The sequence below is a fragment of the Scyliorhinus canicula genome, chromosome 11 (genome assembly GCF_902713615.1).
Source record: "Scyliorhinus canicula chromosome 11, sScyCan1.1, whole genome shotgun sequence".
Classification (NCBI taxonomy): Eukaryota; Metazoa; Chordata; class Chondrichthyes; order Carcharhiniformes; family Scyliorhinidae; genus Scyliorhinus; species Scyliorhinus canicula.
Window position 1 is genome coordinate 88,354,718 of NC_052156.1, and position 12,800 is coordinate 88,367,517.

General features: G+C 46.5%; 1 protein-coding gene across 1 annotated transcript in view; it reads right to left on the bottom strand.

Annotated features, from left to right (window-relative positions):
• dock3 (dedicator of cytokinesis 3) overlaps positions 1 to 12,589 on the bottom strand; it is a 1,304,448-nt gene extending 1,291,859 nt beyond the window's left edge. Inside the window, 1 exon segment of the mRNA XM_038810823.1 lies at positions 12,267 to 12,589. Within this exon segment, the coding sequence (XP_038666751.1) occupies positions 12,267 to 12,303 (37 nt within the window). The 5' untranslated portion in view covers positions 12,304 to 12,589.
• Between the last annotated feature and the right edge of the window lie 211 nt (positions 12,590 to 12,800).

Consider the following 12,800-nt stretch of genomic DNA (forward strand, 5'->3'; position numbering starts at 1 on the left):
AGTGCAAAATAAGTCCAACACCATCCTTAGCTGGATATCTTTGAAAAATAACTGAAGTCTGATCATAGAAGAAAACGCAGTAATATGTAAAATAACTCATAGGTAACCACCTTAGTAAATCTAATGGCTTTCTACGAGCAGACAATAATAAATCGAGGATAATTCAACTAACCACCACGTTATATTTTGCCGAGTTACAGATTTACTCACTGTATATTTTTAGCATATCAGGAAACAACATGTTGCTCAGGTTCACAATTGGTTTTGAAAACAATTTTAAAACTTCAACCTTTTCCTCCTCTCTTTTTCTCTTCTGATTTGTGAGCTGGCAATTAAAAGGAATAATAACCTTCTGGTTAAGATGAAATATACTCTTTCTTGGGCAAAATACTGTCAGATTTATGAACAACAATTTAATAACAACTTGGTCCCTCTCACTCTCAATACTTAAAGAAAAGGGGTTTCCCATGAGAGTGGTGGGTGGCATGTGGCACAGTGGTTAGCACTGGGAGTGCGGTGCTGAGGACCCGGGTTTGAATCCCGGCCCTGGGTCACTGTCAGTGTGGAGTTTGCACATTCTCCCCATGTCTGCGTGGGTTTCACCCCCACAACCCAAAAAATGGGCTGGTTAGGTGGATTGTCCATGCTAAATTGCCCCTTAATTGGAAAAAATAATAATTGGCTACTCTAAATTTATTTTTTTTTAAAAGAGGAATTTAATTCAATAAGGAGAGATTCAAAAGGTGAGATTCACAAAATCATAGAATCCCTACAGTGCAAAAAGAGGCCATTCGGTCCATTGAGTCTACACCAACTTTCTAAAAGAGCACCTTACCCAGGCCCACTTCCCTACCCCATCCACGTAACCCCACCTAACCTTTGGACACTAAGGGACAGTTTAGAATGGCAATCCACCTAACCTGCACATCATTGGACTGTGGGAGGAAACTGGAGAATCCGGAGGAAACCCAGGCAGACACGGTGACAATGTTCAAACTCCACAAAGACAGTTACCCATTGTTGGAATTGAACCCAGCTCCTTGGTGCTGAAAGGCAGCAGCGCTAACCACTGTGCCACCATCCAAAATATCTCATAGGGATTTGAAAGGATTTCACTAACAAACTTATGGTGTGAGCTACCGGCCACCAATCTGGAAGGGCCCAACTCAGGATGCAACGAGGCCGATAAATCTCGCGAGACATCTCATGGGATTTACGACACCTGTTATGCCTCGCGAGATCTCGCACGACATTGTGATCTGTATCTCTCCCTCAATGGACGTGATTCAGATTTGCATATTCAAATGAGTAGTTGTCTCACTTGAATATGTCTGCGCTCGAGTTACCCAAGACGTGGGATCGAACGGCCTCATCTCGGAGACGCTGCGGTGACGTCATTTAGCACTGGTTTCCACTGCGGAGGCGGGGTGATTGGAAGCCCCCGGATGGTCGGTCTCTGGGCAGGGTGGTACTCTGGCACTCCAGGTGCCACCCAGGCATCTTGGCACTGCCTCTATCACCCTGGTAATGCCAGGGTACCCAGATGACACTGCCAGGCCACCAATCTGAAAGTGCCAAGGTGCCCAGCTAACATCTTGCCCATGCTGGGAATCAGGCCCGGGGTCCCCAGCCCTTATCAGATGAGGTGCGCAGGGCTCAAGGACTCCCTAATTCGTAACTTGGGGCATTGGAGGGGTCCGTAGGCTACGGGTTCAAGAGATCGGTGCACCATTTTCCTGCACTGGCAAGCTAGGGGCTGTTTAGCACAGGGCTAAATCACTGGCTTTGAAAGCAGACCAAGGCAGGCCAGCAGCACGGTTCGATTCCCCGAACAGGCGCCGGAATGTGGCGACTAGGGGCTTTTCACAGTAACTCAGGGGTGGGCAAACTTTTCCGTGCAAGGGCCGCATTCAGGAATTCACAATTCACAAAGGGCCGCATAGTATATTAAGTAAAATAATTACTTCACCCGGTTATGATTCTGGGCGCCTCATATAGAACATAGAACAGTACAGCACAGAACAGGCCCTTCGGCCCTCGACGTTGTGCCAAGCAATGATCATCCTACTCAAGTCAACGTATCCACCCTATACCAGTAAGTAACTCAACAGCCCCCCCCACCCATTAACCTTTAAAAAAAAAAAAAAAATTTTTTTTAAACAAAATTTTTTTTTTTTTTTTTTTTTAATGACTTGGAGGGCCGCAGAAATACCTTTGGCGGGCCGCATGCGGCCCGCGGGCCGTAGTTTGCCCACCCCTGCAGTAACTTCATTCAAAGCCTACTCGTGACAATAAGCGATTTTCATTTCATTTTCAAATTAGTCCAAGTGCAAACTCGGCAGGGTATTCCTTGCCAAAACCCAGAAAAGGCGGCCTGTTTAATAGCGGGGTTATTCTCGCTCAAGCACCAGGAAACACCCCACTAAACCAGACCAAAGGGGGACTCAGGGTGCGATTTAATGGAAAAGAAACGGAGTGTTTATTAATAAAAATCACAAAATGAGAGTCAATGCTGTGATTGTTAGATAACAAACTGAATAAGTTTCAACCACTGATTTAAAGGCATAATAAATATTTCAAAAGGGAGATGCAGTACAGAAAATGCAAAAAGGAACAATCGGGGACAACCTTTCTTAAATTTACATTGCGTGTCTTGTTCATGGATTCTTTTAAAATGTTCAATTATGTCTATGACTGAGAAATAATGTTCTAACCTATTAAGAAACCCCCTCTGAAGATTTAAACTGCCACACTGGATCAGAGCATGGAATCTGTCCAGACATCTGAAATGAAAGATCCCTCCTGTAGGATTGTGAGAATATATTTGGGCAACTCAACTCTGAGGATACACCACAAATATATATTGTAAGTTCAGCATGTGAGTTGACACCAATGCTCTCATGTTCCAATGATACTGGATTTCAGTAAATATATGTGGAGACATCTATTTCAGAAGGTGAGTGCGCCAAACTTTCAAAGTAGTGGTCTTTTCCCAGGTCTGGGAAGCATTGCAGAACTGGTTCTAGATTGGATAGCCAACCAATTAGAGTATTAGCAGCTATACTATTATACCCGCTAAATATTAAACTACAACCAACACTGATATCCCTGTACCAATTTGTAATCAGTATGGCATTCTAAAAGATGGGTGGAGAATGGGTTTTTACATAGGACAGTAAGTTGCAGTGTCTACAGATACATGCCTTGAATGGAATCCTAAAGTGAGCCAGAACTGACTGTTTTTGAACCACATGAATTTTAACACTATTCTCCCTCCCAAATGCATGTTCCTCGACGGAATGGCAAAACATGTGGCCACTCATTAAAGGTAGTCACAAACTGCAGAAATAAATGCCAAAGAATATTTTCTTCTGAGACAACTACCTTGATCAGAGGTGGAAATCAAAAGCAGGTACATTGGATATGATTGGGAAAATAATGCTGAACCCAAGGATCTCACAAATAGTTCCACTTAGAATATACAGCCATGAAAATAACTGCCATTGGCTGGAATTGACAACAGTTGTTGAATGGTAGCAATGCGGAGAGAGGTTGTGGGACAGCTTTCACCCAAGATTATCTGAAAAAAATGCACCATGAATGCCATGATCTGCTGCACCTCCCCGCGAGGCTTGTTGCAGTTAACAATAATGATGGTGTGAATGAAATTAGCAGCAATAATGAATAAGGATTTTAAGAGTGTCCTAGAAACTGAGAATAAACCAAAAGGGAGGACTCTGCAACTCTGAAAACTGTTCATTAGATATTTGTAATTAAAATTTCAAATGCCTTTCACATTCTCAGGTGTGCTACTGCCAAATACTTTGCTGAGCATACTGCTTCATGTGTTACAATCCCAGTTGGTATTACTACTGGATGGGATGGTTCCGGAATGGAACCCTGGTTCACAAGATTGTGGGCTGGATTCTCCATCCCGCCGCGGCAGATTTCGCAGCACACTAGCGGGATGGTCCGTTTCGTCGGCTGGCCAATGGGGTGTCCCATTTTGGGGAAGCCCCATGCCGTCGGGAAACCCCCAGGCTGCCGGCAGAACAGAGAATCCCGACAGCGTTGAATTCAGCCCCGTTACTTTTATTTTTTTGATATAAAACATGGAGGAACAGAATCCTAGGTCTGCTAACTGGTTATAACAATAAGAACGAACATTTTTGAAACATGAACGTTTGATTATACTATATTCCTTTACTCCTTTCTTAGCTTCACAAATGTATAGTTTTACAAAAATAACAATACTGAATCAAGTGACCGCTGCCACTCGACAGATCTTCTTTGGTGGATTTATTCTCATAATTCAACCAGATGATTATCATGTACGTTCCCAAACTCCACTCCGAAAAAAAGACGCTTTACAATCTTCTTTCAAACAATGCTTTCCATCAGTCGTTTGCATTAAGAATCCATTCCTGGTTTCTAACTAGCCTTTCAAACAAAGCTTCTGCTCCACTTTTAACAAGGAATCCATCACCAGATTTTCCAAGGAGGTCGGCAGAAAGCGGGTAATTATAGGCCAGTTAGCTGCGGTAGTAGGGAAGATGCTGGAATCTATCATCAAGGAAAAAAGTGCTACACTAAAGGTTGCTACACAAGATAAAGATGCATGGCGTTAAGGGTAAAGTCATAGCATGGATAGAGGATTGGTTAATTAATAGAAAGCAAAGAGCGGGGATTAATGGGTGTTTCTCTGGTTGGCAATCAGTAGCTAGTGGTGTCCCTCAGGGATCAGTATTGGGCCCACAATTGTTCACAATTTACATAGCTGATTTGGAGTTGGGGACCAAGTGCAATGTGTCCAAGTTTGCAGACACTAAGACGAGTGGTAAAGCAAAAAGTGCAGATACTGGAAGTCTGCAGAGGGATTTGGATAGGTTAAATGTATGGGCTCGGGTCTGGCAGATGGAATACAATGTTGACAAATGTGAGGTTATCCATTTTGGTAGGAATAACAGCAGAAAGGATGATTATTTAAATGATAAAATATTAAAACATACTGCTGTGCAGAGGGACCTGGGTGTGCTAGCGCATGAGTCGCAAAAAGTTTGTTTACAGTTGCAACAGGTGATAAGAAGGTGAATGGAGTTTTGTCCTTCATTGCTAGAGGGATGGAGTTTAAGACTAGGGAGGTTTTGCTGCAACTGTATAAAGGTGTTAGTGAGGCCCCACCTGGAGTATAGTGTTCAGTTTTGGTCTCCTTACTTGAGAAAGGACGTACTGGCGCTGGGTGTGCAGAGGAGATTCACTAGGTTAATCCCAGAGCTGAGGGGGTTGAATTACGAGGAGAGGTTGAGTAGACTGGGACTGTACTCGTTGGAATTTAGAAGGATGCAAGGGGATATGTTTACAGAAACATATAAAATTATGACGGAAATGGATGAGATAGATGTAGGCAGGTTGTTTCCACTGGTGGATGAAAGCAGAACTAGGGGGCATAGCCGCAAAATAAGGGGAAGTAGATTTAGGACTGAGTTTAGGAGGAACTTCTTCATCCAAAGAGTTGTGAATCTATGGAATTCCCTGCCCAATGAAGCAGTTGAGGTTCCTTCATTAAATGTTTTCAAGATAAAGATAGATAGTTTTTTGGATAATAAAGGGTTATGGTGTTCGGGCGGTAAAGTGGAGCTGATTCCACAAGCGATCAGCCATGATCTCATTTAATGGCGGAGCTGGCTAAAGGGCCAGATGGCCTACTCCTGCTCCTAGTTCTTATGTCCTAAATGCTTTTACACAAACTATGGTAATCAGTTCCCAACAGAATACTATTGCTTCAAAATTGGAAATAAGGATGCTGTTATAACCTGCCTGCTTGCCACTGGCTGGGGACTAATGGCAATCCCACAATCCTTAGGGAGTATGAGTTGGCCCAACGAGGGGCACGGAGAAATCATTAGCAGGTCCCTGCATAAAGCTGGCCAGTATGGAACCAGCTAGAGAGGAGTGAGCAGCAAGGGAATGACTGCTGCTGTTGTATGTTATTTTAAATAAATGTTATTTCTTGCTATTCTACAACTCGTGCTGGATTCTTCGTGTCCCTCACAAAACTGGCGACGAGGGTTAAAGTGGATAGCTAGCTACGTTGCTGAAGCCACCTCCCTGGACTGTTGTTGGATACAACCGAAGTTTATTTTCTGTTACATTATGCCTCTGTATGGATGGTTGGATGTCTTTGATGTTGCACTGGAAAGTTGGAACCAGTACTCACAACGGATTCGTTACTATTTCCGGGCAAATAACATCACCGAAAACGACCGTCAGGTGGTCCTTTTGCTCACCGCCTGCTGCCCACATATGTTTGGGGTGATTAGGAGCCTTATGTACCCAGCTGCGCCGGACACCAAGATGTTTGATGAACTTGTGACCTTAGTGGGGCAACATTTTAACCCAACCCCATCCACGATAGTCCAGCTTAATACCGCTGAGAGGACCCCAGAAGAATCCCTTGCAGAGTTTCTATCCAGGCTACGCAGGGTTGCGGAGTACTATGACTATGGTGAGACCTTGACCGAAATGTTACGCAACCATTTGGTTTGCAGTATTAACAATGCGGCCACCCAGAGAAAGTTGTTAGTTGAGTGAACAGGCCATTCAAATAGTATTGTCCCGAGAGAGTGCAAAACGGGGTGTGCAGGAGCTACAGGAAATGGACGTGTACGCCGTGGGGCACAACCCCTTCCGTCCAAAAGCATCTCCCCCCACCCCTGCGGTACCTTGGGCGCAGCAGCGTCCGGATCGACGCCAGTGGCCGCCGGACGTTCCTCCCCGAAGGGAGCCTTCTCCAGAACCGATGGATGAGGAGCCATGTCAGTGTCAGACTTGTGGGCGCCAACCCTGTCGCGGACGCCGGTCCTGGGGACGCCAGAGGTGCCATCATTCCGACAGAAACTGGGGCCAGCCCAGGTGCCGTTCCTTCCATTTGGATGAACCTGCGGCGACTACTCCTGAGGACGTGGAGACGGAGGACAACTGCCTGCAGTTGCATTGTGTGGCAGCACCCCGTGTGGCCCCCATCAAGGTAACAGTACGGGTCAATGATCACCCACTTGAGATGGAGTTGGACAGTGGCGCAGCAGTCTCCGTGATCGCCCAGAGGACATTCGACCGCATCAAGCAGGGTATACAGACCCTTACGTTAACCTACACAAAGGCCAAGTTGGCCAACTGCAGGGGGGAACCATAGGACATTGCAGGAACTATGATGACCCCTGTTGTTTATGGACGCCAGGAGGGGCGTTTCCCACTTATCATGGTGCGCGGCCACGGGCCCAGCCTGTTGGGTCAGGACTGGCTGCGCCATTTGCGGCTGCAGTGGCAGCACATCCTCCAAACAGGTTCTGGAGGGTTGAAGGAGGTACTAGGACAGTATCCAGATGTTTTCCAGCCCGGTTTGGGGAAAATAAAAGGGGCTGTAGCCCATATCCAAGTCGAACCAGGAACCACGCCGTGTTATTTCCGGGTGCGCCCGGTGCCTTACGCCTTGCTCGAGAAGGTAGATCAGGAGCTCACTCATTTGGAGCCCTTGGGTATTATCAATCCAGCCCGTTTCGCTGACTGGGCAGCGCCAACTGTACCTGTAATGAAGCCAGATGGACAGTTCACTTGTGCGGCAACTATAAACTTAGTGAATGCGGTTTCCCGGCTCGACCGATATCCAATGCCACGCATAGAAGATCTCTACGCGAAGCTTGCAGGCGGACACTCGTTCACGAAATTAGATATCAGTCACACCTACCTACAGTTGGAGCTGGACCCTGCCTCCCGGCCATATGTAACTATTAACACACACAGGGGCCTGTATGAATATGAATATACACGGTTGCCCTTTGCGGTATCCTCTGCTTGCGCTTTTAACGCATCATGGAGGGAACCTTGAGAGGTTTACCGGGTGTCTGTCTACTTAGATGACGTTTCGAATACAGGGATCTCGGAGCAGGAACATTTAGAAAATTTGGAGGCTCTCCTTAGATGCTTTTCGTAAGCTGGAGTCCGCTGACGTCATACAAAGTGTGTCTTTCAGGCGAAGGGAGTAGTCAACCTGGTTTATCGGGTGGACCGCAAAGGTTTGCACCCTGTCGCAGAGAAGGTGCGAGCAATTCAATAGGAGAGCAGTAAAGGTCAGCAGCAGCAACATTCTGGGGGGAGCAATCGCTACGTTGTATTGTTCTTTTCTTTGTATATATGGTTAACATTTATTTTGTTCTGTTAATTCTTGTGTACGGTTATGCAAAAAATTATGTTTTTTCAAAAAATTATGGATTTTCAAAGCATGCCCTTGATTTGAAAATCGCAGTCCCGGAGATGGTTTCGGGATCACAATATCTCGAGGACAATTTCGACTTTTCAAAGGGTGGGCGAGGGACAGAAAAGGCGGCCGCCACCAATGAGCGGGAGCCTGATCAGTTTTGTGCCCGTTAGTGCACCACTGTCGGGTTCGTCACGGGCACCTGGTAAAGTAATTTTCTCCGCAATCGAAATCTCAACGGGCAATGAATACTGACAAGAGCGCTCCACCAATCGTGGCTTCTTTCGAGCTTCTGGGCTTCCAAAGACCTGCCTGCACAGATCGGGAAGGCAGCTCCTGGAACCTAAAGTCACTGGGCATCTTTAATTGGGGAGGTCAAGCTCATCTCCTGGCCAATTAGACTGTTTAAAATTAGGTTCAAACTTCACCCGGTTTGAAAGCACGGCTCCCCTTGGTTCAATTTAGAAATTCACTGTGAGAATATTGAAGATATATTTTCACATTCTACACGCTGGCACAGGATCTTGGAGCTTTAAAAAAATTGTACAAACTGACTGAGTTTTTTCACTGTAAGGTTGATTAATCTTTGTAAAAGTAACAGACTCATTTTAATTAATACATCCTTTCAATGAAAATCTACCAGAAAAGCTTCCCTGGTGGCTCTGCATCTTTAGCCAATGAAGAGCTTACTCAAACCAGGAAGATCCCAGATTTGATTCCTTCTGTACTAACTTGACGATGTAGAAATTTGATTAGCATCCCTGATCATTGATACACAGCAATCCCTGCTGGGCATGACGTTGTCTGGCTATCAGGTAAAGGCATAATCTAATTTGAAGGTGACACACTTTCGAGCCCCAAAGAATAAAGCCCACTTGAAAGTAGTACTGGAGGGCATCTGGCACTTGTGGAATTGGCAGCCAGCAGCAGTAAATGTCTTCAGAAAGTGAAAGGAATGGAAAAATTGTGAAGCAAAAAAAATATAAAAATTATATTCGAATTTGGCCAAGAATTAAGTTAATACACCTCAACATGTCTCTCAAATAATTAGAAAAGTTGACACGTCTCAACACAAGGAAAGCTCAAACTGGGTCTCAACAGAAGGAAAGCACAAACTAGGAAATCCGGCGAAGTTAATGTTTGAAATTAATAAACTTTTTTCAGACAGCAATACAAAGGCTTTAGCTACAGCTTGCAAAGATAATTTTGAAAATGCTAGGCCCTTAAAAATTGAAAAGTGAATATGGGTGTCTAAATGAGGGGGAGATCACTACTTATTGTGGTGCAACAAGTTAAAGCAGGCCTGTGAACCTCTTTCCTGTAATTTTAAGGATAATGGCAATTGAAAGGCTCCACCGGTTTGTCCCAGGGAACATGGATGGCGGGTTCCTGGGGTGGCACAGGACGGGCATTAGGAAGTTGGGAGACCTGTTTATTGACGGGAGGTGCACGAGCCTTGGTGAACTGGAGGAGAAGTTTGAGCTCCCCCCGGGGAATATGTTCAGGTACCTTCAGGTCAAGGCGTTTGCTAGGCGACAGGTGGAGGGGTTCCCTTTGCTGCCCCCGCGGGGGGTAAGGGATAGGGTGCTTTCGGGGGTGTGGGTCGGGGATGGGAAGCTGTCTGACATCTATCAGGTAATGCAGGAGGTGGGGGAGGCGTCGGTAGAGGAGCTGAAGGCTAAGTGGGAGGTGGAGCTGGGGGAGCAGATTGAGGAGGGGACATGGGCAGATGCCCTGGAGAGGGTGAACTCCTCCTCTTCATGTGCGAGGTTAGTTTCATCCAGTTCAAGGTGCTGCACCGGGCCCACATGTCCGGATCTAGGATGAGTAGGTTCTTTGGGGGCGAAGACAGGTGCGTCAGGTGTTCGGGGAGTCCAGCGAACCATGCCCATATGTTCTGGGCATGCCCGGCACTGGAGGAGTTCTGGAAGGGGGTGGCGGGGACGGTGTCGAGGGTGGTGGGATCCAGGGTCAAGCCAGGTTGGGGACTCGCGATATTTGGGGTTGGGGTGGAGCCAGGAGGCGAAAGAGGCCGATGTCTTGGCCTTTGCGTCCCTAGTAGCCCGGCGGAGAATCTTGCTGCAGGGGAAAGATGCGAGACCTCCGAGTGTGGAGACCTGGATTAATGACATGGTGGGATTCATTAAGTTGGAACGGGTCAAGTTCGCCCTGAGGGGGTCGATACAGGGGTTCTTTAGGAGGTGGCAGCCTTTCCTCGACTTTCTGGCTCTACGATAAGGTACTAGGTCAGCAGCAGCAGCAACCCGGGGGAAGGGGGGGTTTAGGGGGATAGTGTTTAAGTTAATTTGCTTATTGTTAATTTCTGTTGTTTATTGGGGTTGGGAGGGGGTGGGGGGGGTTTGTTATATGCGTTGTTACGAGTGCCGGGGGGGTGTTTATTATTATTGTTATTATTGTATTGTTTTGTTGATACATATTTTTCAAAAAATTTCAATAAAAATTTTTTTTTTTTAAAAGAAAGACACCTCTAAAAATTATACTTCACTGATGTGAACACACGTCACTGGTATCAGACCAACAAATCACATGGATAGCCACTATAATCTACACATGTAACTTGTTTAAACAGATCCACTCAACAGGAATAATCAGTAAGCAAAACAGGTCCCTTTCAAAATAATTGCAAGGGAAGATTTCAACTTATTATTCTGCAATGTTAGGGACTATGTTAGCTTTACGATGCAGCTGTGAACGGGTACCCAGTGTCATTCCTCCACACAGAAGCTTAACTGAAACAACCTCCGGATTTAATTGCCCAAAACACAAAATGTATGTTTACCATTCTGAGCGGTCAGTCAGCTAGACGGGTATTACTAAAATCTATTGGTACCAGTCACTCCCCACATGGTCCCTGGCAGTTCTAAAACACGAATACAACAATGTTGGTTGGTACTAAATAGAACCAGAGGTTTTCCTGTTTGCAGTCCAAATGTCATCTGGCAGCTTTCGCTGGAAGCTGCTCTATAGTCTAAACCGCATGAACCGAATATTCAATACAATCCTCTATATGGAACATATTTAACAATAAAGTAATCCACAGCTTTGTTGTAAACTTTGTTTTAAACAATTGAGTACTACATACTATTCACATTTTATTGAGCTCTTAAATATTTCAACCTCTTCATAAATCGCAGTGCATTTTATATTGCCAACATCCCTAAAATGGCTGAACGGACGGCATTTGGGCTGCAAGACTTGTTCTGCGGTCTCTTGTTGACCTGCGTTTTGCTTGCTGCACCGCTTATTTCACACTCTCCATTGCCATTTTAGACGTCCAACACATCTCTTGAGGGTGCTGCAAGGTGCAACTTGTCAGGACGTAATGACAGCGCCCTCCATCGAAATATGATACCTATGACTAATCTGGAACATCACAACACCAAAATCACCAAAAGGGGGAGGGGGTGCAAAGCACAAGCTCCATCAGGAGACTGAATTTATATTTGCAATCGGCGCTGCAAAAATTAAAATCCCTAACATGCAGCAATGCATGCAAAGAGCAACGCTAACACATTCTACACACATTGTGCGCAACAGTTTATGCAACTGATTTCTCGCTCATCTCACATAGATTTGCGATATTTAGGCTCAGCTGTCATCCACTTTGAACACTTGCGGCCAACTGTCTGACAACCCGAGCCGCCAACGCAGACCCAATTAAAAAATTATCGTGTGGCGGGGGGGGGCGGAAGCTTGCACCGTCAAAAGCTGTCGTCCTTTTGCACTAAAGTTACAACCATTGCATTTCATTTCAAATGCGTCTTCCAGAGAGCCGCGAATAAAATGATTACAAACATGAATCGTTATTCGCCGCGTCCTGCAGCCCCCGCAACTCCGCCACCGGTTGTTTGTTTTTTTTGGCGGTGGGTGGCTTGGAATGGAGAGATGACATTAAGAGGGTGCTTATTTTTCTTTACCACTTGTTTTCTTTCTGGGGGGGAGGGGGGGGGGGGGATTGGCAAAAGGAAAACGGCTAAAACCATCAACTCACCGACGCCAAATTTCTCCTCCTCTGTCGGTATCCACATCTCGCCCGCTGCTGGACAAGCCCGAGAGGCAGCCCGTTTGCGTGGAGGGCTCACTGACCCGGCACTGAAGCGACTGTCCTCTTATTCCTGGGCTCCGGTGGGCGACGGGAGACGATTCGCTCCAACTCGCCTCATCCGACCCGACTCTCGCTCATCGCGCCGCAGCATTCGCACTCGCTCCCTGCGACGCCATGCGGCGTCACACTGCTGCTGCTGCCGCTTGCCGCCACCACCACCACCACGACTTCCCCGAGCCGCGGTCGCGCGCCTGTAGGCATGCGCTGCCTAACGGAAAGCGCTCGCGCGGCAGCAGTTTGCCGGGATGGGGCGGTGGCGCGCGCGCGCGGCTGGCATCGGCAGGCGATAGGACCTTGTTACCTTGACGACGGGGTAGACGCTCGCGCGGGTGAGGACGACGGTTGTGCCCGCGCGCGGGGAAGGATCGGAGATATCTTTGGCGGTGGTGAAAAAAAACAAACGAGTGGATGAACACAGGG